General features: G+C 30.2%; 2 protein-coding genes across 12 annotated transcripts in view; both read left to right on the forward strand.

The window, feature by feature from the left end:
• Positions 1-12,839, forward strand: part of LOC105213665 (IDLSRF-like peptide) — a 111,125-nt gene extending 98,286 nt beyond the window's left edge. The window contains exon 4 of the mRNA XM_011186644.3: positions 4,974-12,839. Within this exon, the coding sequence (XP_011184946.1) occupies positions 4,974-5,121 (148 nt within the window). The 3' untranslated portion in view covers positions 5,122-12,839. The remainder of the gene's footprint in view (positions 1-4,973) is intronic.
• Positions 12,840-15,102: 2,263 nt separating this feature from the next.
• The window catches only part of LOC105213669 (dystrophin, isoforms A/C/F/G/H), a 397,492-nt gene continuing 390,619 nt past the window's right edge, over positions 15,103-21,975 (forward strand). For 2 of the 11 annotated variants that reach the window (XR_003752425.2, XR_003752426.2), the window contains exon 1: positions 16,459-16,704. Coding sequence is in view for 8 of the 11 variants with exons in the window: in XM_054232196.1 (XP_054088171.1) it covers positions 16,599-16,704 (106 nt within the window). In the remaining 3 variants the exon portion in view is untranslated. Of the gene's footprint in view, positions 15,334-16,456; positions 16,705-18,758; positions 19,959-21,975 lie in introns of those variants that run through there. The other 9 variants (XM_011186653.3, XM_029041313.2, XM_011186655.3 and 6 more) reach the window with 7 other exon arrangements.

Genomic DNA, 21,975 nt, shown 5'->3' on the forward strand with positions numbered 1-21,975 from the left:
AAAAATTAATCTAATTTGTTATGATAAAAATATTTGTCAGGTGTTTTTTAATGAAATGTGAGTATTTTATGCGCTTTTAATTAATAAATTATTATTTTTTATATAAGAAATATTTAAAAAAAAAGTATTTAATATGATCAAAATCGAGACTAAAAAATTTAGTTAAATTGCGAGTGCATAATAAATGGCGTGTAATATTTCACTCAGGTAATTGATAAAATAAGCATTAAAGGTCAATATCGTCCGTCATTTATAATACAACCCTTGCGTATTTAATTGTAATGTATGATAAAATTTTAATTAACCACAATATGCAACCAGACGCGTTATACTATATAATAAATGGATGAGATGTGAGCATGTTTGGGACCGCTGGGAGAAAAAATAACACCTGCAGTGAATAATCGTACTTTGTATGGCCAGCGGCGTTTGCTTTATTACCAAGTAATATAATGTATAAGGTTACACATTTTCATATAAAAGCGCATTTAATAGCATACTATATATATATATAGCAATACATATATATATAAAATCCACATACATATACTTATCGCATCTGTTTTCATTTTCATCCCACAATGTAATCTAGTAATGTTAATTAAGTACACATGATTACAATGATTACACACACACACACTCGGAAGCATATATAAGTATGTATTTATGTGGAATGTGTTGCCTAATTAATAGAACGCCCTCTTTAGCCGCCGGCCTGATGATGTATGTGAAAATAATGATTCAATTTGATTTGAGCTTGACGAGTTTATTCCTCGAACATCCTTCTCAGTGTCACACAATTCAGCGTTCGACAAGCAATGAGCCATAAAAAATAAAGATAAGTAGGGAATATTGAGTCGACGCGATAATTACGCCTATTAAGACATTCGTAAGGCGACCACGGGGCAGCCTCGAAGACGACGGTGAAATTACAAATGAAATTAATGAATGAATCCATAATTGATGAGTCAAGTTCCATTGTCAAAGCGCATTCAAAAAGAAAATAAATAAATTAGAAATTGTAGGCTCTGTAAATGATAAATAAAAACTTTGATGGACATCATTATATAGTAAACATAATTATGATATTTGAAATTTATATACAGTTTTTGTAATTCTGAAAGTGAGGACTTCAATTTAACTAATAAGTTTTCGCTGCTGTCAACACCCAAGCCACTTGAAATCGGTTCTAATTCAGTAACAGTTTCTATAACACCGAAGGTACCATCAAACTCTGAAGAAATGTTAAAAATGTTACCGAAAGTCGGTTATAGAAGCTTTTTTAAAAAGAAAACGCTTTTTTAAATAGAATTATCTCATCAGTTACTTCTTTACCCATCCAAGCTAAAAGCACTTGAATCTCACATTATACGTCATCCATCTAACTGGAATAAAAATAACAAAGCCACACAAAACAAAATGTGTTATGATCGGGGGTCCTACTATATGCACTATGTGGTTTTGGGATCTCTGAATACGAATCCGAGGTCCATTGTGGCTAACATTAGAACCCTGATCTGACATTATCACAGAAAACCATTATGACGGACAACAATTTATAAGGCTCACCGTATTCCCTTTAAACTCGCTACTTTGAGGTTTTAGAGGTCTCGTATTACGAATCCGGTGTCGGTGTATCAAAATTCAAAATAACGGATCCAAGTTTTTTGAAAAGTTCATCGGAATCACTTGAAATTCGTTATTCGGGGATTCTCGGGGTCGCTGATTAGTAAATTCCGATGTAATTAGGCTAATCTGATTTACGAAATATTACACGCGTTCTATTGACACCTTTGATATATCTTCAAGACACTAATTTTCAGAATGGACCTTATTGAGATAAGAAATATCGCTTTTGATCACGAATATTAGTTGTTGAAATTCTATTACAACGAATTTCGCACCCAGTCCTATAGACTCACAGGGGTATTTCAATGAATGTTTGCTGTTGTTTCCACCTGAAGGTTTTTTGACAAGAGAAAAACGCTCTTAGCCAATGAAGAAGAAATGGCTACTCGAAGCGGCAAAAATTTTCGGATACACTTATTTAAATAATTAATCGAACTTTATTTGCAACGTTGCTTCAACACCAATATGTGCTAACCCTTATGAAAGATAATATCAACTAATTATGTGCCACTAATATTTCGGTTATATATAGAACCCACACCGACAGATTTGAAGAAAAAGTTTCTTCATTCGGTGCTCGATATGAGAGGAAGTGGTGCGAATACGAAACAAAAATATATATGAGCGAAATAAAATTACAAAACTAAGTCCCACTGAGTCAATTGGCTAAGCCAGTCGAAAAATAAAAATAAATGTCGGCGAATGTTATGATTGCAGAGCGCATAGAATTACGCAATAAAATTAAGCGGAGGAAAAAATTCGCCAAAATATGCAAGACAAGTTTGATGAGCTGCAAATTGTGGTCATAAAAGCATAAAAGCCCTACAGGCCCATAAATATCTCTTTTGGGTGTGAGTGTAAATGTGTGTATATATAGTAGTAAAGTATATATATGAGGAGCTTCAGTTATATACAGAGCAAGTACATAAATAAGAAAATAAGTGTGTGTATGTGTTCTAAACATAACTGTTTCACATACAGTTAGTTTGTGGAACCCGCGGTGAGAGACAACACTGACCCTAACAACAGTGAACGCAAAGAAAAACAGGCCACCAGAGCAACATTGCACAAGAAGTGGGACAGCGCCAGAATTAGTGAAAAATAAAATGAGGTTAGTGCGCTAACAGATCAACAAAAGTGCGTGTGTGTGTGTGTTGATGTGTAAAATCTAACGGTGAATAACAATAACAAGACAAGGCGAAAAGTGGAGCAAATGCGCTCACATACACGACCACATCAAAATTGTGCCGGCATATAAATTAGCACTCATGTACTGCGTGCTTAAACGCCTTCACATATGCTCAACTCATTTATGAGTCGTAACTGTGTGAGTAGTGTTGTTGCTGTTGTTGGAGTTTGCATGTTGAGCACTGCGTAGACTTCAGGCGAACCGGCAAATACGCCTGCTGGGATTAATTAAGTGCAAAACAACATTGTAAATGTAACAGATCGGAAATGCCAAGAAGCATGTTATTAGACGTACATAAAGCTTTGAATATGTGAACACATTTATGAACGTATGGTACCATAAAGGTGTCTGCAATGTTTATATATTTCTAAGTTTGAGTTTTGAGATATTAAAATTACCGACCATGAAATGCAAATCACTCAAATTATATTGTCATAACTGTTATTCTAGATATTCCTATTTGGTCCTTAATATTTGGCGAATCACTTTTTAATAAAATATTATCGATCAATTGCCTTTATATTAGTCAAAAATCAGCTATGTCGATTGATTTAATTTAAGTGACCTAATCTCATCCCATAATAGAACCCGTTTTTTCTTCGCTTTGTAAGTTGATGTCAATTCAACATGAAAACAAGCCACATACCTATTTCTTGGGGGTTTACTGAATACTTTAAGAGCTGGAGATTCCACGTCCATTCGGACTGGATACACCAAATATAGTTTCGCAAATTTTTAGATAAGGTCAATGCGTCCATCATTCCATTCCAAGCGATATTCATTCTTGACAGTGAGCGTAAAACCCAAGGTCTGTTACTGGTAATTTGTTAGAGAGCTTTACTTCTGAATTTCGTACTCAATCTAAACTAGAATTTGTTGGCAAGAGTGATTTTATGTTGGATCTCTATATAGTTTCGGTGTTTATGTTGATTATTCGACAAATTGTCAACAACTGCAATGGACTGGCATAAAAACCAACTTACCTTGCCTCTCTATTTTTACTAAAGAAGCACTGAGTTTCTTTGGACCCTTGATGCAGACGCCAAAAGTTGTGTTATTCCTATCCTAAAATTAATATTTGTTACTCTAAAAAGTGTGCTTCTAAAAAATAAGCCAATTATTATTTCTGTAAGGTCAGCATTTCGGCATTAATACAAGTTTTATCCACGAACATATTTCGAAAATAAAGAAAAAATATAACAATACTAGCAGTTATGCCTTCCATCAAAGTCTCATTTGTGGCTTTTTTTTAATTTTTTGTTTCGTGCGACAGTTTTGCAAACTTTGTTTAAACTTCTGCGTCACATTTGTTATGAGTTTCATTTAAAATTTTTTTGCGGAAGTACACTACATTTTCTCAGCAACTTCCGTTGTGATTTTGCAAAGGAATTCTAAACAGAGTTTTCTACTAATTTTTTGGCGCTTTGCACTTTCTTTGTAATTTTGTAATTTCTTCAACAATTTTGTTTCTCTCCTTGCTTTTTGCTTTCAACCTCTGAATTAAATTCTCTTTTCTCTTATTTTATTTTCATTTCCATAATCTTTCTTTAATCAGCATAATTTCTTTTCTTCTTGTATCTCTATTCTTTCTACAGCACTCGTGCATTATTATAAATCACAAAAATTTTGTTGTTGTCAATTGCATTGGTGGAGACAGACAATTTCTAATAAATATTACATTCTTGGAAGGATACGTCATTTATGTAGCTTTGATCGTTAACGATTTCTGCACAAAAAACGTGTTTCCTCATCCTATGTAGGTAATAACTAAGTTCCACGCATCCCGGTTTACAAATTGTGGTTGGTGGATTTAGTACAGAATATATATACTGAGGAACTTTCTTGATTTAAGCAAGCGCGGGCCAACCTTCGGCGATGTCATCAGATCCTTATTACCCCTAGTAAGTCGAACAGGTCCACTGCGCGAAAAATTGTCCCCAATATTAGTGGCGTTTGTCGATCACTTTCTAATGGGTCATACCGCGAGGTAAAATCATCTCGGCGCTTCTTTCTTAGCTGTTCCACTTGTCAGAGATTAAAGTTGAAACACCTTAAAATGAAAACAAAAAAATATTGTAATATTTTAATTCGGGACGGACACTCGACCAACACGTTTATATAGTATTTTCAATAATCACACTATTCTTACTTCCAGATCTGACTTGGAGCATTTACGATCCGTTTTTATGGCTGTTGAAAATGGCGATCTCGGCATGTTGAAGTCGCTCGGCATCAAAGACTCCGAACTGGGTGATGTGAAGTTCTTTTTGGAGAAATTAGTCAACACTGGCTTCTTAGACTGAGTGGCGCCAGATCCCGCTTCTGGATTTTATTATGCACACGCACAACCCATTAACCCCAACTTTTACTCGTACTTGGGCACACCCTATGACAACTACAACTACTAAATGCGTATACGTATTCAGTTGGTGTAGATGAAATGGGGAGACGCTTTATTTACGAATAAAAGACACACATACACAAAAGCAGACATACACACCAACAACAACAAATACAAACGCAGGTACATTGATACAGTGGCATAACAGAAGAAATAGCAAAAGAACACATGACAAATGCAGTTGGAACATAATTCTTTCTCAAATCTTAAAGTGAAGGAACAAATTACAGTGGAATCTTCAAGTTTCTTTCCATTTCCTACACATTATTTTTAAAGTTAAACAATATATTTTTTTTACAAAAATTATTTTTTGAAGTGTGTTTGCAAAATTTTTATAAAAAAGCAAAGTAAAAACCACAAAAAAATTGCAAAAAATTATATGAGACCAAAAAAATCGATTGTGTTTAAAAATAAATCAAATAGCATAAAATGAGGCAGGCGAAAGCGCGGGGTAAAAGCGGCGGCTAAATAGAAGAGATGTAGAATTCCAAGCAAAATAAAGAATCTATGTAGTGTTAGTAGTTGAAGCGTTTAAGCGGGTAGCGTAGAATTTTCATGGATGCCATGAGCGAAATGCCAATTACAACAAACATAATATTGTATACGGTCTTACTGCTACTAACTACGCTTTGTTTGTATGCTTTCGTTGCGCACATTTTTGCTTTACTCACTAGCTAAACGTTGCTTTCTATTCGACAACAAATCGATGCGCTATTTTGAAAACTGAAATTTTTGAGAAAAGAATACATTTTAAATAACAACAACAAACATACGTATGAAATAGTCAATGGTTTTCAATGGTATCTCAATGTGTACATTCCAAATCAATCATAATTAATAATAAAATGTGGAAGCAGGATCGATATGAACAATGAAAACAAAAAAAAAAAAAAACAAAAAATTAAATGAAGAAAATAAGAAAACAAAACAAAATGAGAAAAAACTTGAGAAATTACTATGAAAAAATAACTAAATAGCGTAACAAAAATGCAGTGCTCATGTTGAAGAGTAGAAGAGTGCAAAACACAAGCATTGCAACAAAAAAAAATACAAAATAAATAAAATGAATAAAATGAATAACAAAGCAACTGTTGCAACCGAAAATGTATGAAAAAAAATACAAAAAAATAATAAAAAAAAGTTTTTAAAAATTCTTCATTCATTTATGAGCATGTCTAATGCCGTTAGTACAATTAGTATGTATGTATCTCACAATGGCTATCAGTATATACCTTCCAGCTAAAAAAAAAACAAACACTAACAACTACAAAAAAATATTTCAACACAAATAGCTGTAAATTTTTGAATTTTTTTTATGACAAAAACCCGCTCTAAAGTGTGTTTAAAACGAAAAAAATGCATGTCTTTGCGTAAAAAAATATATTTTAAATAAGTAACTGTATTTTCAAACAATTTATGTGAAACTTTTACTCTTAGTATTAGAATTAGTGTTGCAAGTGTGGTATTGAAAAACATTTTACTAAAAATGTTAAGCCCATTAAGGTATGCTAACAGAATTTATGGTGAACTAAACATATCTGCATGTATTCAAAATTAGTAAAACAAAAAGTAGTTTTAGCAACAATAAAATTAATAAAACTAACAACAACCCTAGCAAGCCCTGCAGCTATTTAAAAAACCGGTTTTCGAATTGGAAGAAAAAATATTAAAATAATTTTTGAAACATATTTCTTATTAACAAACACACACAAACATATCATATTTAGTAGAGAAAATATTTTTCAACAGCGATTAGTGCGCGTATCTATGAGAACTCAGCAGTAAAGAATTCTAGTAAATAAAAAAAACAATATTTATAAAAAAATATTGCTATATGTATGTATGCATATTTGAAAACTTGTGTCCCACACAAATACGCAGAAAATTGCAATTAACAAACTAAAAGAAACACTACAATTAAACTTAAAAAAAGCAACCCTGATTTGACAAGTGAAAAAAATCACAAAAACCACAAATTTCAAAACATATGTATGTACTTTACACGCTTAAAATACTTGAAAGAAATGCAAAAGCAAACGTAACTGTTGCGAAAAAGAACCAGCAAAAGGCGAAAAAGTTGACACTTGTGTGACAGTTTGGCACAGCTTTGAGCTTTTACCTACATACTATATAGTATGTATTACCATTATAAAATTTAAGATGTGTAAAGAATTATTAAGCAAAATAAGCCAGTTTTTCAGCGCTAATTTTTATTCTTAGTAAGTAATGGCTGTTCTTTATTGATTTTTTGGCTTTATTTCATTGTTGCGGTTATTTATTTTATAAAAAAAATATATATATTTAATACTTCTCAGAAACATAAAAAATATATTGGCCTATCGCTGAAGGAGTGCTTGCTGCCGTTAACAAATATCTGACCCAAAACTAAACCCCAATTGATTTCTATGGCAATTCGACAGTTTGAAGACTTAAGAAATTAAACAAAGAAAAATTTTACAAAATTTAGATTTTTCTTTTAATAATAAGTTAAAAATATTTCGAAAAAATATTTCACCTCAATAATTAATACTACTTTTTATTTAACTTAAAATTTATTAGTTATAAATTTTAACTAATTTAATTAAAGCAATTTTAAGAATTTTTTCCCAAACTATGTTTGGATATTTACTTTTATGAAAAATATATTTATATATTTATTTATTTCAAACATATATTTTAGCATAACCTAAGGTTTTTATTTAGTTCTAAGACATAATTAAAATTTCGCATTTATTATAAATATTATTATTATTTCCCTTTGTATTTACTTAGAAGAAGGACAAAATTATTTTATAATAGTAAAATTTTCGTAGCGTATTTTGATTTGTGGTTTTCTAATACGAGATTCAAAGATTCAATAATCTTTCGCAGAATTTTTGTGAAACTTCCAGTGATGCTGTTTTATAGAAATTTGTGTTGAAGATAGGGCGGTTTGCATAATCAGTCTAGTCCATAAAAACGCAAGATCTTTAATCTTTTAATGTAATCCTTTAAGAAATATGATCACTTATCTACAGAGAGTAAATTATTGTTCGTTATGTCCTTGAATAAATTCATTATTTTATTTCAGTGACACAAAATTAAGCCAATTAATAATATCAAATAATATTTCACATATTTCATTGCTTTCATTACAAATAAGTTTATTGCATTTTTTTAGTTGTATCTCATTTATCGTCAAGAACAAAACATTTAAAGTCCGATCTCTACTGTTACAAGTTGTAAACTTTTACAATAAATTCCCACAAAGATTTCCCAAGTTCTGCTCGGCGGTTGATGACAGGAGACATAAAAGGGAGTATCGAAATCTTATTGTCAAATGTTGCTGAACTTTTTGGTGTTATTTTTTGTTCTGAACGAGCTTTTGACTTCTAACAGTTTTATAGTTTTAAACTAAAAAAGTTCAAGAACATAGAAGCCTCTTTGACAGCTCATTTACTGTAAGTAACTTAACGTAGACTACAATTCAGCTGTTAAAATTAATAGATTTCAACACAGTGTAGGATAGCCAATAATTTGAGGTTTTAGAAGTTTTCATTTTCATTTAAATTTTTGTTTTTAATACTGTATTTTTTAAATTTAAATATTGTAATAAGAGATCAAATTTGAATTAGTTTATTTTATCTATAAAAATATATTATTTCAATTTAAGTTATATTATTATTATATATGCAAAATGATTTTATTTATTGAGAGATTAAATTGTTGTATCGTTTCAAAAACAAACTGTCGATTTCATAAAAATCTTTCTAGCGGTATCGATCACTCCGAAGTAGTGAAAGTCAAGTCAGATTTTAAGAGTAAACTTAAATTTCATGTATGTACGAGAAAACAATGCTAAAACTAATTAAACTTTGAAAGAAAATGTTTAACTATACTTACCAACAAAACATGACAGCAGACACGAACATATATAACTTATAGTGTTAGAGAATTTACAACTAAGAAATATTAGAAACCAAAGTAAATACGAATAAAATTGCTTACAAAATTGCATTGTCAACGACAAAAAATTTGAAATTGTTACACAGCTACAGTAAAAAGGCTATAATTCGAACTGGACATGCAACTAAAATAGAACATTTAAAGTAGTTGAGAAGCATAGGTGAGGTAACGAGTTCAAAAAAATTACACAGAAAGCTGAAAACTGTATATTTTTATAAAAAAATATTATTAATTCAATTGAAAAGGAAACACTGACAGTTTAAGATTCAAGTGAATACGAAAAAGTTGCTTTAGGAACACTAAAAATCACAAAGAGCAAGCTGGAAAAAGCGCATAATTTTAACCCAACGTTTTTAGGAAACATATGAAATATTTAACTCAAAGTAAAGCTAAATACATATCACCACAAATCACAAAGAACTCACCGCGAACTACATACCATGTAACCACTCAAGAGACAACTTTGAATAAATGGAGTTATAAGTACCTTAAATTAGAGAGTAGTGAGAAAACAAAAATTACCAACAAACAAAAGAAATAAAAATTGCGAAAGTTACCCAAGAAATTGTTGAATAATGAAACTACTACTTTACTATTAAAATATCTTTATAAATATGGAATATATATATATACATTAAATAATGACTACACAGTGAAAACTAATGTTGTACTAAATGCTATTTAGAAGCTCTAGAAAGCAGCGTAGACGCAGTTATAACACTAATGCAATGTTAGACATTTACGAAATACGTGTATGCTTAGTAATCTAGAAAGTACACAGAGAAAAAAATATTTTCGAAATAAAAAAATCTATGATCTATGGCTACCATAGTAGTGTATGTGTATAAAATGTGTATATAAAATAAAGAAAGAAAATTTATAAAAAAAATATATATGTATGTTTAACAAGTGGAATTTATTATAAGCAAATGGTGTTATATAGAAAGCGGAAGTGAAAATGATGGCAGCTCAAAAAACGAAATGAAAATGAGACAAACTACTTATTCCTATGCAAAAACAAAATCAAATAATAATTATTTGTTATTACAAGCACGCAAGATGTTGTAGAGATATGAAAAACTATAAAAAATTACGAGTGCACTACAAAACATATATGTATTAACTTAAAATTGTAAGTGTAAATGAAAAAAAAATTTAATTAAAACAAAATATTATTTAAAATAATAAAAATATCAAATAAAAAATATTTTTTAAGCAAGAAAAAAATAATTTAAATTTGAAGTAGAAAATTTTCTTATTAAACTTCGATTTTTTTAATGGTAACTGTAAATTTATATAAATTATTTTCAAATTAAATATTTAAAGCATTTTTTAATTGTTAACTGTCAAAAAATCATGAAAAGCAAAAAAAAAAAAAAGAAAATTTCCGAAAATTTTTATAGCTTAAAAAATGTATTTTTTAATAAAAAATTATTAATACTTTGCAAACATTTTCTAACAAAATATTTTTTAAACTAACTTTAATCGAAAATGAAATGTTGCAAGCAAGTCACACTGGAAGAATACATAAAAATAACTGTATCCTATATATGAATGTTGACTATTGAACTACATGTTAGCTAATAAAATAATGCACTTTACTTGCTCCACAAAACAAAGTAGTTGAAGCTAAAAAAATTTGAAAATAGTTGTATTAGAAAAATCATAACAGAAATATTGTTAAAAGTGTAGTGACAAACTCAAAACGTAGAACCAAAATGCACACATAAAGCATCCCTGTGTGTTTTTTTTCAAACTTTTTCAGCTAAACATTTCAAAGCGTTAAAAATAAATAAAAATTTTCAACTAAATATATTTAAGTAAACAAGCAAGTTTCGAACTTTTATTGTGAAATGTAACATATTAAGCGTGTAAATGAAAACTTAAAAGAAAAACTTAAAAAAATATTTTATATATACAAATTTAATCGCTATACATATCAAGCCAACACAACGCAATTGTTGAGTTAGAGATGTTTTTCTTATAAATAACTATAACATTAGTAGATGACAAAAATATCTGTGAAAATCAGCAAACATATCAGTTTACTTGACACAAATTATTATAACAAATTATATAATTATAAATAAATATACATAATTAACGTATTACCAACGATTAATGGATATATAGTGATAAAAGCAAATACAATAGAAAATTCATAACAACAACAAAATATGTAGTAATAAATACTAGTTGAAAACCGCTAATATTTTTTTCAGTGTATAAATGTTACTGCGCTGTGTAGCGTTAGTTTTGCGTAGTGCAAGCAAATCAGTAATGCATGACGACGAGAGATTGCGTGGTTAATAATTTGAAATAATTAAATAAAAATATATATTAGTTTTTATTAGAAAAAAAAATTAACTAAATAAAATCATTTTTTTTATATTGAAATTATGAAAAAGGTTTTAAATAAAATAAAATAATTATTTTATATTGTTTTATACAAAAATAAAAATTGTCATAAAAATGCTTAAATCAAAATATTATTTTGTACATTTTTTCTGTAATTTTTTTTAATAATATTAATGTTTTCTTCATGTGCTAGTTTTATTTTTTTTCTCTGCCTTTTTCTTCCTGATTTTAAGTCCACACTATAAAATTGAAAAATAGTTGTATTGACATTATAATGTTCCCATTTCTTTCAGGCATAACTTTATTGATTTCACTAAAAGCAGTGGTCAAATTCTAATATATTAAAAATTTTATTAATTTTTTTTAATTCAAATTAGTTTTATTAGACAATTTCTATATAAATATTTGTTTCGATTTCATTAGGTTTCGTGTTTTTTAAACTTCAAAAATTTTGTTATTAATTAATCGTAAAATGAGGTTCAAAAGTTTTTTTTTTCACACAGTATTATGTTTTCTTTTTCAATATCATGTATGTTTCCAATAATATTAATAAACTATAATTTGAGTAAAATAATTTTGTAATAAAATGTATAAAAATTTATATGTCTTAATCCAATTCCAATCGTTCCATTTTTTTTTTTTTAATTATATTATTGAAGTATTTATTTAATCTTGATTTAGTGAAAAAAATTTAATTAATAATTCAATATTTTTTTCCAAAACAACTTTACTTTTCACATAATTTTTGTGACTTATCTCAAGTTTGCTGCAAAACATCTGACCCAATCCATTTTCTGGAAGATTTATAACGAAATTGAACAACATCCCATAATTTATTGTAGATTCTCCAAAAAATCGCAGCAAATTTGAGCTGACTGCACAAAAAAATTAGCTTCAGAAGAGACAAATGTAAGAACAGCGCTGATTTGTTGCAATTCACAAAAATGGCGCTACAATAGATGTTAACTATACCGAAAATGTTGAACCTGAATAGTTAAAGCAAAAGAACACACTTTACAGTACGCACCAAAACTATAGCAACCATACAACAAAACAAAAAAACTAAAAACTAGTACAGTTATGAAGAAGCTTCAAGTAAAAAGACATAAAAATATTGACAGAGATCAAGCTATGATATTGTTTATGAGATATTATTGTATTATTATACTAAATATGTATTATTACCGTTAAAACGCAGTATACAACAACAACAACAACAAATTAAATGTATGAACAATATTAATTAAATAAATTTTTAACATTCCAATGGATCATATTTTCGATGTGCTGTTTACGGTTTTAAAAAAACAACAACAATTATTGTTTTATTTGTGGCGAGGGAGGACCGATTGGGGGATTATGAGGTAAGCTTTGATTGGTTTATAGTATATATGGTACGGGGTTATATTGGCCCAAAAAGTGGTATTAATCCAGTCTCATAAGTGTCTTCTAAGAGTTTAAATATATTCACATACCATTTTATTTAAATATTGGAGGCCTCATGAATATTTTTGGTTATTGTCGAGGCTTGAAGTTTTCCAATTTCTACTTAGTTTCATGTTACTTTTGTAGACAAGCTTGATTCAATGTTAGATTTCAAAGCGGTCGTTGATATCGATTTGTAGTTCTTTCTGAATCCGTGACAGAGGAAATTGGAGAGTAATGGAGTAGGTTTACTATTACTTTTAGTGGGGTCTTTATTGTAACAGAATTTAATGTAGTGTAGTATTAGATATAAGGATTCACATCATAAAGTATAATCCAGACGCCTCACTTGATATTAAGCGACTTTGAGAGAACCTTCCTAATTCTGAGATATATTTATGTAAGTTATGCTCACTTTGAAGAAAAGTAAAGTGGTTTTGCGATCCCATAAATCTGTTAATCTGGCTTGAACAGTTAACTAAAAAAAGTCTATTAAAATGTGTTTACCGACAAAGGAATATATGCCACTTGCCACACTCTGCTTGCATCCGAAGGCATGTTGTCAAGCATTTTATCACAAAAAGACCTATAACTTGACTGTTTGATAGAACAAAATGTAAACATGAAAATGTTTCGGCTGACAATCTGCAGAAAAGCTATTAATTTATTTGATAAATAGGTAGAATAAAACCAACGAAAAGAAAAAGTCATATGTTAAGCTAGAAGACATACGACATGATAACTTATCTAGTCCAAAAATATGTACTTACATAAGAGGTTTTCCAATAGGTGCAATGAAATACTATTGTGACATCTTAATGTGACATCTTAATGTGATAAATTAGTAGTTTACATCAAAGAATAATATTATGTATGCTAATCCGATCGGATTCTATTCAGACTATAAAAGAACAAAGGCCTCAATTGCTTTGAGAACTTCTTTTAGAAGAGAGATAAAGGAGATTGATTGAGATTTCAACTAAGGAAAGTGGCATTTCTTTGCTCTACACAAAAAGAAAGCATTGAAAATATTGTTGTACCGAACTTTTAATCAAGAACGAAAAAATGGTGATACTATAAAGGATAGTAAATAAGAAAGATAAGAATATAAGAATTACAAAATATTTATACTCTATGTACAGTAAATGATTATGGAACGACATTTAATAACAACATTAAAGAAGACGCGGAAGGTATTTATAAACCATATGGAGAAACCCTTTATAGTCATAACATATTACTGCAAATATTTCATCGTCGCGGTTTGCAAGATAAAGTAGTACGGAATTCACAAAACTAAATATTTTCGATTAACAGTAAGTGAGTGTTCCGCTAATCACTAAAATATATGCTATACAGAGTGCGCCAGATTACGCTGAGCTTTCGTATCGGAATAAGTAGCAAACAGTGCTTAATTTTATAAGTAAATTAAGTAAATAGATTAATTTGTATTAAAAATGAAATTTCACCCATTATACGAATTCTTTATACTAGTTCTACGTAACGCAGAAAAGACTCAAAAATTTAGCGATAAGATAGGAAAGTCATAGCGATTAGCGAAGCTTCATATTTGTTGTTTTCAATGCTAACAATTTTGTGTTCATTTAAGAGATTGCAGTGTAAACAGTGAAATATTGCGGAACCCACGAAAAAGCACCAAAAGTACGATTAAAATAATGGAAATGTCATAATTTACCGGTACAAGTGACTTAGAAGTGACAGAGAATTGTTGGAAGAAGCGCTGAAAAGGCGAGTGAATAACTAATACACAGTTATTTGTGGAGTGCAAGCGAAACTGCTTCTCGCGCAACTCAGTGAGGCTGCAGCAATCTGTAGAGCTTCCAAGTAAATAAAACGAAATAGAACTGTCCTTCTGCGCCACGAAGTGACAAGTGCCACAAAATGTGGGAAAGCGAATGAATTGTCAACTGCTGCTTGGCGCTTAAGTATTATAGTTCTGAGTATTGGCATAATTAAGTGCTCAAGTGGCGGTGTAGTTGTCATCTTGAGTTGTTGAAACTATCGCTTCGTGAGTACCGTTACTGCTAGCGATAAGAAAAGCGTGCAAAATCCGAAATGAGAGGAAGGCGTAAAAAAAACAATTTAAAATAAATACAAAGCAAAAACATAAAAAATAATTATAAGCTTCATTTCGCATTTACAACTCACTAGCGTAAATAGTTAGTGAACGACTAGTTGAAGCATCTCTAATCAGTTGAGAGGAGTGCATTGCAAATGAGAGAAGTGTCGCGCGGCGCGTATGCTATTCGAGCTATTTTGGCTTTAATTTTTTTGGTGTAAATATCTTTTCAATTTAAAGTATTTAAGTGAAGGCTTAGATACAAAAAATAAAAATTAGTATATACATATGTATATTAAATACACTGTGAGTAATATTAAGATAGAAGGGTGAAAAAATCAATCGTTTAAAATAAATAAATAAGTAATTTATGTGAATAATATCTCTACAATCAAATACAATTAAAAATCGCTTTATATACTATCAATATCATGGTGTGAATTTTTATAAACTATTAAAGTATATCAAAAATTACGTCAACAAGCTTCAATTTATACTAAGTTCAATCTTCATTAATCTACTATAACTATCAGTTATATCACGTGCTTTAAAATTACAAGTATTTGAACAAGTTTCCAACTCAAAAATGATAATAAGTCCACCCGATTTGAGATAAATGGCAAAAGCCTAGGCCTTTTACAAATCAATAAGTCAATCTTGGTTTTATTAAACTCACTGTGTTAAGATTAGCCACCTATGATCATTTTCCTGACCTACGAACGCCGAAGACAACTTTGTTCGTTGTACTTTTGTCTCTAATGCTTTTTGGAAGGCACAAAAAAATTGTCTGCAACCAGTGATGACTAAGCTTACTCGAAATACTCGACATAGTATAGCCATTAATTTTCTAACTTCTAAAAACCTCATATTCACATAAAGCACGAATTAAATTAAAAATTATGTCAAATGGTGTAAAAAGTATAATGAAAAACAAGTGAAAGCTTTGAGTGATAAGTGAAAGTAAAAAATATAATTAAAAAAAAAATAATAAAATTTTTGTTTCAGTTTAAACTTCATCGACAAAGGGGTTGCATCCTTATGGTATGCCTCATTTATTACAGTGTCAATGTAGTGTAACAAAGTGGGAAACATAATTAAGAAAATTCAATTAATATATGTATGTTAAACAGAAAGTAAGAAAATATAAGGTCAGGGCGCAGATACTTGCTTACGGTAAAGTATGAAAATAATGAAATTAAATAACTGCGGGGCACTTACATACATATGTATAATGCCATCAACTCTCTTCGTACTCAGAATGTAGTGTGATATGTTTTTTAGCGAGAAAAAATTGTTAACCGAAGTGTAAAAAGACTATAAAAAAATTATTCGCGCGATTGTGAAAGTGTATGTATGTGAATTAAAAAAAAATCGTAAAAACATTTATAGCCTACTTTTTGGCGCTGCTTGCAATTATTTTGTTTATTTCAGAATTTATAATTACAGAGAAATATTTTACAAACGTGTTCCAACAGGAGATAAAATTATACATTTGTCGCCATAAATTTTTTGAAAATTTAATATAATTTAAAAATATTTAAAGTGCTCTAAAAAATACCAAATAAATTAAAATGGATTGGCATGACCCCTACGACTACGAAATTATTTGTGAACCATTATACGAGGAGCAGCCCGTTCAACTACTGGGTTATGATGAATTTCGTATCAGATTTATGGGTGAGTAATAAAATATCTAAATACCTATTGTAATGCATATTAAGATAACGGGAAAGAAGGTGCCACATAGTACATACATACGTATGTATATATGTGGATACTACACGGATAGAGTATGTTGATAGAGGATAAAAAAACATTTAGAATCTGATTTGGCATAATAATTGTCTACCGTTACTGGTATAAAAAATGTTGCATCTTATGTGGAAATATTTATTTTATAAAATATTTTTATTTATTATCCTAACATTTTATTATTATTTAATTATTCGTAATATATATTGGATAAGTAATTTCCACGAATTATATTGAATATAGAAAAAAATTAAAATTATAATAGCAAAGATTGGGTCAGTAATCATTTACAAACAAAGTTCTAACCATTAACATCCGCGTGTGTCTACTGGGTACATGAATGCCATGCATTTTTTACGCCCATTCGGGTATGTTAATGAGAACATGTGTAGTACTGCCTGTTTAATTTCATATTATCTCTTATTTATTTTTGTACTTGCGGTAACTTCACTTGTGTGTAAACAAACAAACATATGTGCATGGGGAAACACACTTACACACACCCACAAGTGTGCAAACAGATTTTATGTGGATGCCTCTCGTTGTTTACAGTTGAAAATTAGTTGACACGATAAAAAATCTGAAATTTTGTCCCGCTTTTGCATAGTTAAATTTAAAATGCTTAAATTTGGTAATAAAATTAAAGTAAATCGTTTGAAGTATTTTAATTTCGTTTCAACGTGACTGACGAGAGTAGAAGCTGTGTGGAATTTGTTCTTATCTCTGAATCATGCGCATCCGCAGATTATATACATACATACATATGTACATACTACAGTTGTTTATGTACTATATGTATTTGCAAGGTTTATTATTTTAAGATAAAGATATAAGAATTTTAAATTTTTAAATTTAGATACTAAATAGTCTTGCAGTAGAAACTGGTTTATTAAGTATGAAGAAGCAAAATGTCTATGTTGAGTAAATGAAGTCGAGAGGAATAATATTACCCTATTCGAACTAGTTATAACTAGCATCGGAGAACTGTACTCTAAATGTACATTACCATCTAATTGTACTGAGATATATAATCCATCAGTAACCAATATAACCTATGTAAAGTCAAGTGGAAAAATTATTATCATTATAAGGACTATATGAATGAGGGTTAGAAAAAGTTTGGAACTATTTGAAAATACTTTTAGACCAGAATTATTGTGGCGTGATGATGGTTGTTATTTCATGTTATATGTCTGATTGTTCTTTAAAAGATCGTTTCTCATGATTCATGTTCTATGGATATATCGTGTTAACCTTTTCATATCTCATTTTCGAATATATTTCTGCTCGAAATTCATCAATTTTCATATTTCTTTATAAGTCCACTTAACGGTACAGAAAATGACGAGTAATTCGAGTTTTGATCATCTTATTTGGGTTGTTCGTTGCGCAAAAAATAATATAAAATTTGAGCTTAAGACCTATTATTACAATAATATAATTCAATTCGAATTAACTAAGTTAAAAAAATCAGTTAATGTAGTATAAAAAGTGGCGTTCAAAGTCCTACCCTGAAGGAACTTTAAATGTAATAACAAACTTAAAAAATGTAAAGAAATATGCAAAGATAAAAAAAAATATTAGTGTTCTACGAAAGTAATGTCAAATTGACTAATCCTGAGAAATATACTAAAATTATGTTGCTAAAAACAATGGAAATACTAAAAAACTTGCCGAAAAGTCATGGAATTATTAGAAGGCTCACAAATATCAGGTATCAAAAGATTAGGAGTGAGTTCAATCATAATACGAGTAAAGGGATAATTATAGGATATTTGAGAGATCCTAATTTGAAAACCACAAAAGTTTACCAATTTTAAATAAGAGACACAGAACAGATTTAAGAATGCGGATAACCACATAAAATGGTCAATGTAAAAATTAGGAAGATAAATGTAAAGTGAGACTTTTCAGTTTAAAATGTTGCCTTATATCTATTGTTTTTTGCTCTTATCCTAAAAACTGCTTTAATATTATATACTTCGGTACACTGTTATCACATTAATTAATGGTTTGGCGTTGCTACTCATACAATTGCGGATGGAAAACAAATATTATTTCTGGCATAGTAGATCAACTCTAAAATATTAAAATAATAGAATCCGCCATCCGAAGCAAAGCCTATCTAAATATTAAATATTAGTTTAATTATTGGTTTATTTTTTAAGTGAATTTAAGGACCTCCACCACTAGTTTTGAACACTGATTTTGTCCTAGTTATCGAATATTTTCAACTTTATGGAAAGAATATTAAGAAATATGAAATGATATTCGTATTCATTGTAGAAACCGATAACCGAAAAGTATTTGACTTTCTGCTTTCTTTTCTTTTCCTCTGTTACAAAGAACTAGATCCCATTGAATACTTTTCAAAATATTGGTCTTAATTTTTTTAACTGTCAAAAGAGGTGGAGTCGATATACATACTATATCGGCTATTTTCAATTTTGCTATTACAATGCCTTCGATGGGGTCCATATAGCCATATCCTGAATACTGCAGTTTAATTGAAATAATAATATCTTTATAATTAAACCTATTCCGAGTGACTGTTCCCAAGTGTTGAATCATTATCAAATCGCTTCAGAATTACTTAATGATCATTACTTTAATCAACAACACATTGAAACAACCGAAACGAAATGAAAACGAATCAACAACGAAATTTTGCCGGTCCCTTTTAAGCGGCGCACGCACGCTCTCTCGCGACAACACAGACACATGCATGCACTGCGCACACTCTCACACCAAAGCAAAGTGGAGCCAAAGTGCTTCTTTGTTAACGCTGAGCGGCGATAGCAGCGTTCAACAAGTGGGGAGTCGTGTATGCTTTTTGTTGTTTACGGCGACTGGTTTGTTGAGTAGAACTTATTAGCGCTGCCGCTGTTGTTGGTAACTTTTTCGGTGTTCCAACGCCAGAAAAGCATTTGAGCAGTCGCCAAGCGATTAGTTGGTACCGAGTGAGCGAGCGATACGAAAGTGTTTTAAAACCGCGCGAATAAACGACGTGCATGAATAGAAAATATTCTTTTTTATTTTAATGTTTCTCACATTTTTTCATGTGTGTTTATTGGAAATTAGTTAAAAAGTGCAGAGGAAAGTGAAAATATTCAATAGTTCATATCTAAAGTGCTGCACTTAAGCTCTAATTGAAGTGGTTTAGTGTGGAGAAACGGAAGGTGGGTCATTAAAGTTGGTAGTGAAAAAATTATGGAGTGACTGTGTAGCAAATGTAAAGCAAAATGTGCAACTACATTTGCAGAAAGAAAAAAAATGAAGTTTTCTCGAGCAGAAACTTAATATTTAGTGAAAATTCATAGAAAATTATTAAAATTCCCCTGTCGTATTCTGGACGGGTCACTTCTAGGTGTATACATACATACCTCGGCATTTGTGTTGTGTATACCACCGCAGCTTTGGCTGAGCGAACGTTTGCTGCCTCGTCTTGTAGAGCCCGTTTCGACCACTTCGTTTCAGGTGTGCTGACGTCGGCGTGAGCGTCTGCGCCGCTGCCCGTGCGCCTTTTCGCATTGTCTATTGTGTTATTTTGTTGTTGTTATAAGTGATCACCTGTTGATTGTTGTTAGTAGCTGACAAAAAAAATCTAAATACAAATTTTATAGTGAAATGTCATAATTTATCGCGACAGGCGACGAGTGCGATGAGTCAAAAGCAAAAGTGTAAAGTTAAAGCGCGAAATGCTGATAAATTTCATTCAAAAAAAATATTAACCATAATATGGATTATATGGAATCAAAATGATGTGCCAATTAACCTTGGCACATGAATTAGCATAAAAAAGCGAAGAAAAAAGTGGCTAGCTGGCAGCTTAGCAATTTCATGCGAATGTGTGTGAGCACGAAATGCAAAATAGCAAAAGCAATAAGAAAAAAATTAAACAAAAATAAAATAAAGCAAATGTGTAAATAACAGATATGTGTCATGTGTGAGCCGCAAAAAATGGCAAACGAAGTAAGACGTCAAAAAATGCAGTTAACTTGGCTTTGCATTACAATACAGACACACAAACAACTCACTTTTGGAGCTTTCCTAGTGGAACGAGTTTTCAAATCAGTGACTAAAGCACGGAGCGAAAAAACATTAAACTGAAACATAAAACAACAAAAAAGCACAACAAAAGCAGCGCAAACCGGTTAGCTTGCTGTCTGCCTATAATGAAATAAAATAAAGATAAAATATGCAAAATGACATTGGCAGATTTGAATAACATTTGGAATTTTACAAATAGCCGTAGAATTTGATTGTTTGTAATTTATGCAATCTGCATACCAAATATTTCAAATTGTTAACGAATTTTTTAAGCGCTTTGATGGATTATTTCTGGTTCTAATATGATTTCATTCAGATATCTTAATGGGAATGTGTTAACCTTGCATTTGAATCTTTTTTTAAAGAGAAGTCGAGTACGATTACATCTCTAATTTTAATTAAAAACTGTTATACGGAAATATAATGATTATTCTTGCTCAATTTTTTAAGAGAGTAGGTTCCTTGTTTAAGCTACATTGATTGGCTACACCCCATTTTAATTGCAAACAATATTATGAAATTATCAGTATCAAAGTTTAAGTGATCTTCGCCAATAAACCCATCGTTCAGAGGGGGTTATCCCATGTAACGGCCTGTTTTTAAGTAAATTTTTAGAATTTTTTTCTATGTAAAGTAAATAGATAGAGCCGTAAGTTTATTATCATTTATTAACATATATTTCGAAAGTATAAATATAAATTTTAAGACAAAAATATTGTGTAGAACATGATTTAAATGGGTCTGGGCACCCACGACTCGAAAAATTTGGCTTGCACTTCCTCCACGATTCCGGCTGATTGGCTTATCGGACAATATTTTAATCTGTAAGTTTACATGTTAAGCCCTTCGGGCAGCTCCTTTTTCTTACTGTTTTTTTTCTGCTGTACTTTTAAACGACTTCGAATTTCTAAAAATATTCTATACAAGTTAAGAAATCAATTTATGATAAAAAAAAAATTGTTGAGCCCATTTTGTTGAGTCCATCCAAATTGGGAGGACCATCTTGAAATCATTTCTACTCTCCGAGAACCTAATTGAATTCAGATACTCACATTAGAACCAGTTGTATTCAACGGTTAGTTCAAAACAGAGAAAACCTTTTCTATAATCCCATATCTAACCTTTTCAACCATATTTTTTTAATTC

Source organism: Zeugodacus cucurbitae, chromosome 2 (genome assembly GCF_028554725.1).
Source record: "Zeugodacus cucurbitae isolate PBARC_wt_2022May chromosome 2, idZeuCucr1.2, whole genome shotgun sequence".
Taxonomy (NCBI): domain Eukaryota; kingdom Metazoa; phylum Arthropoda; class Insecta; order Diptera; family Tephritidae; genus Zeugodacus; species Zeugodacus cucurbitae.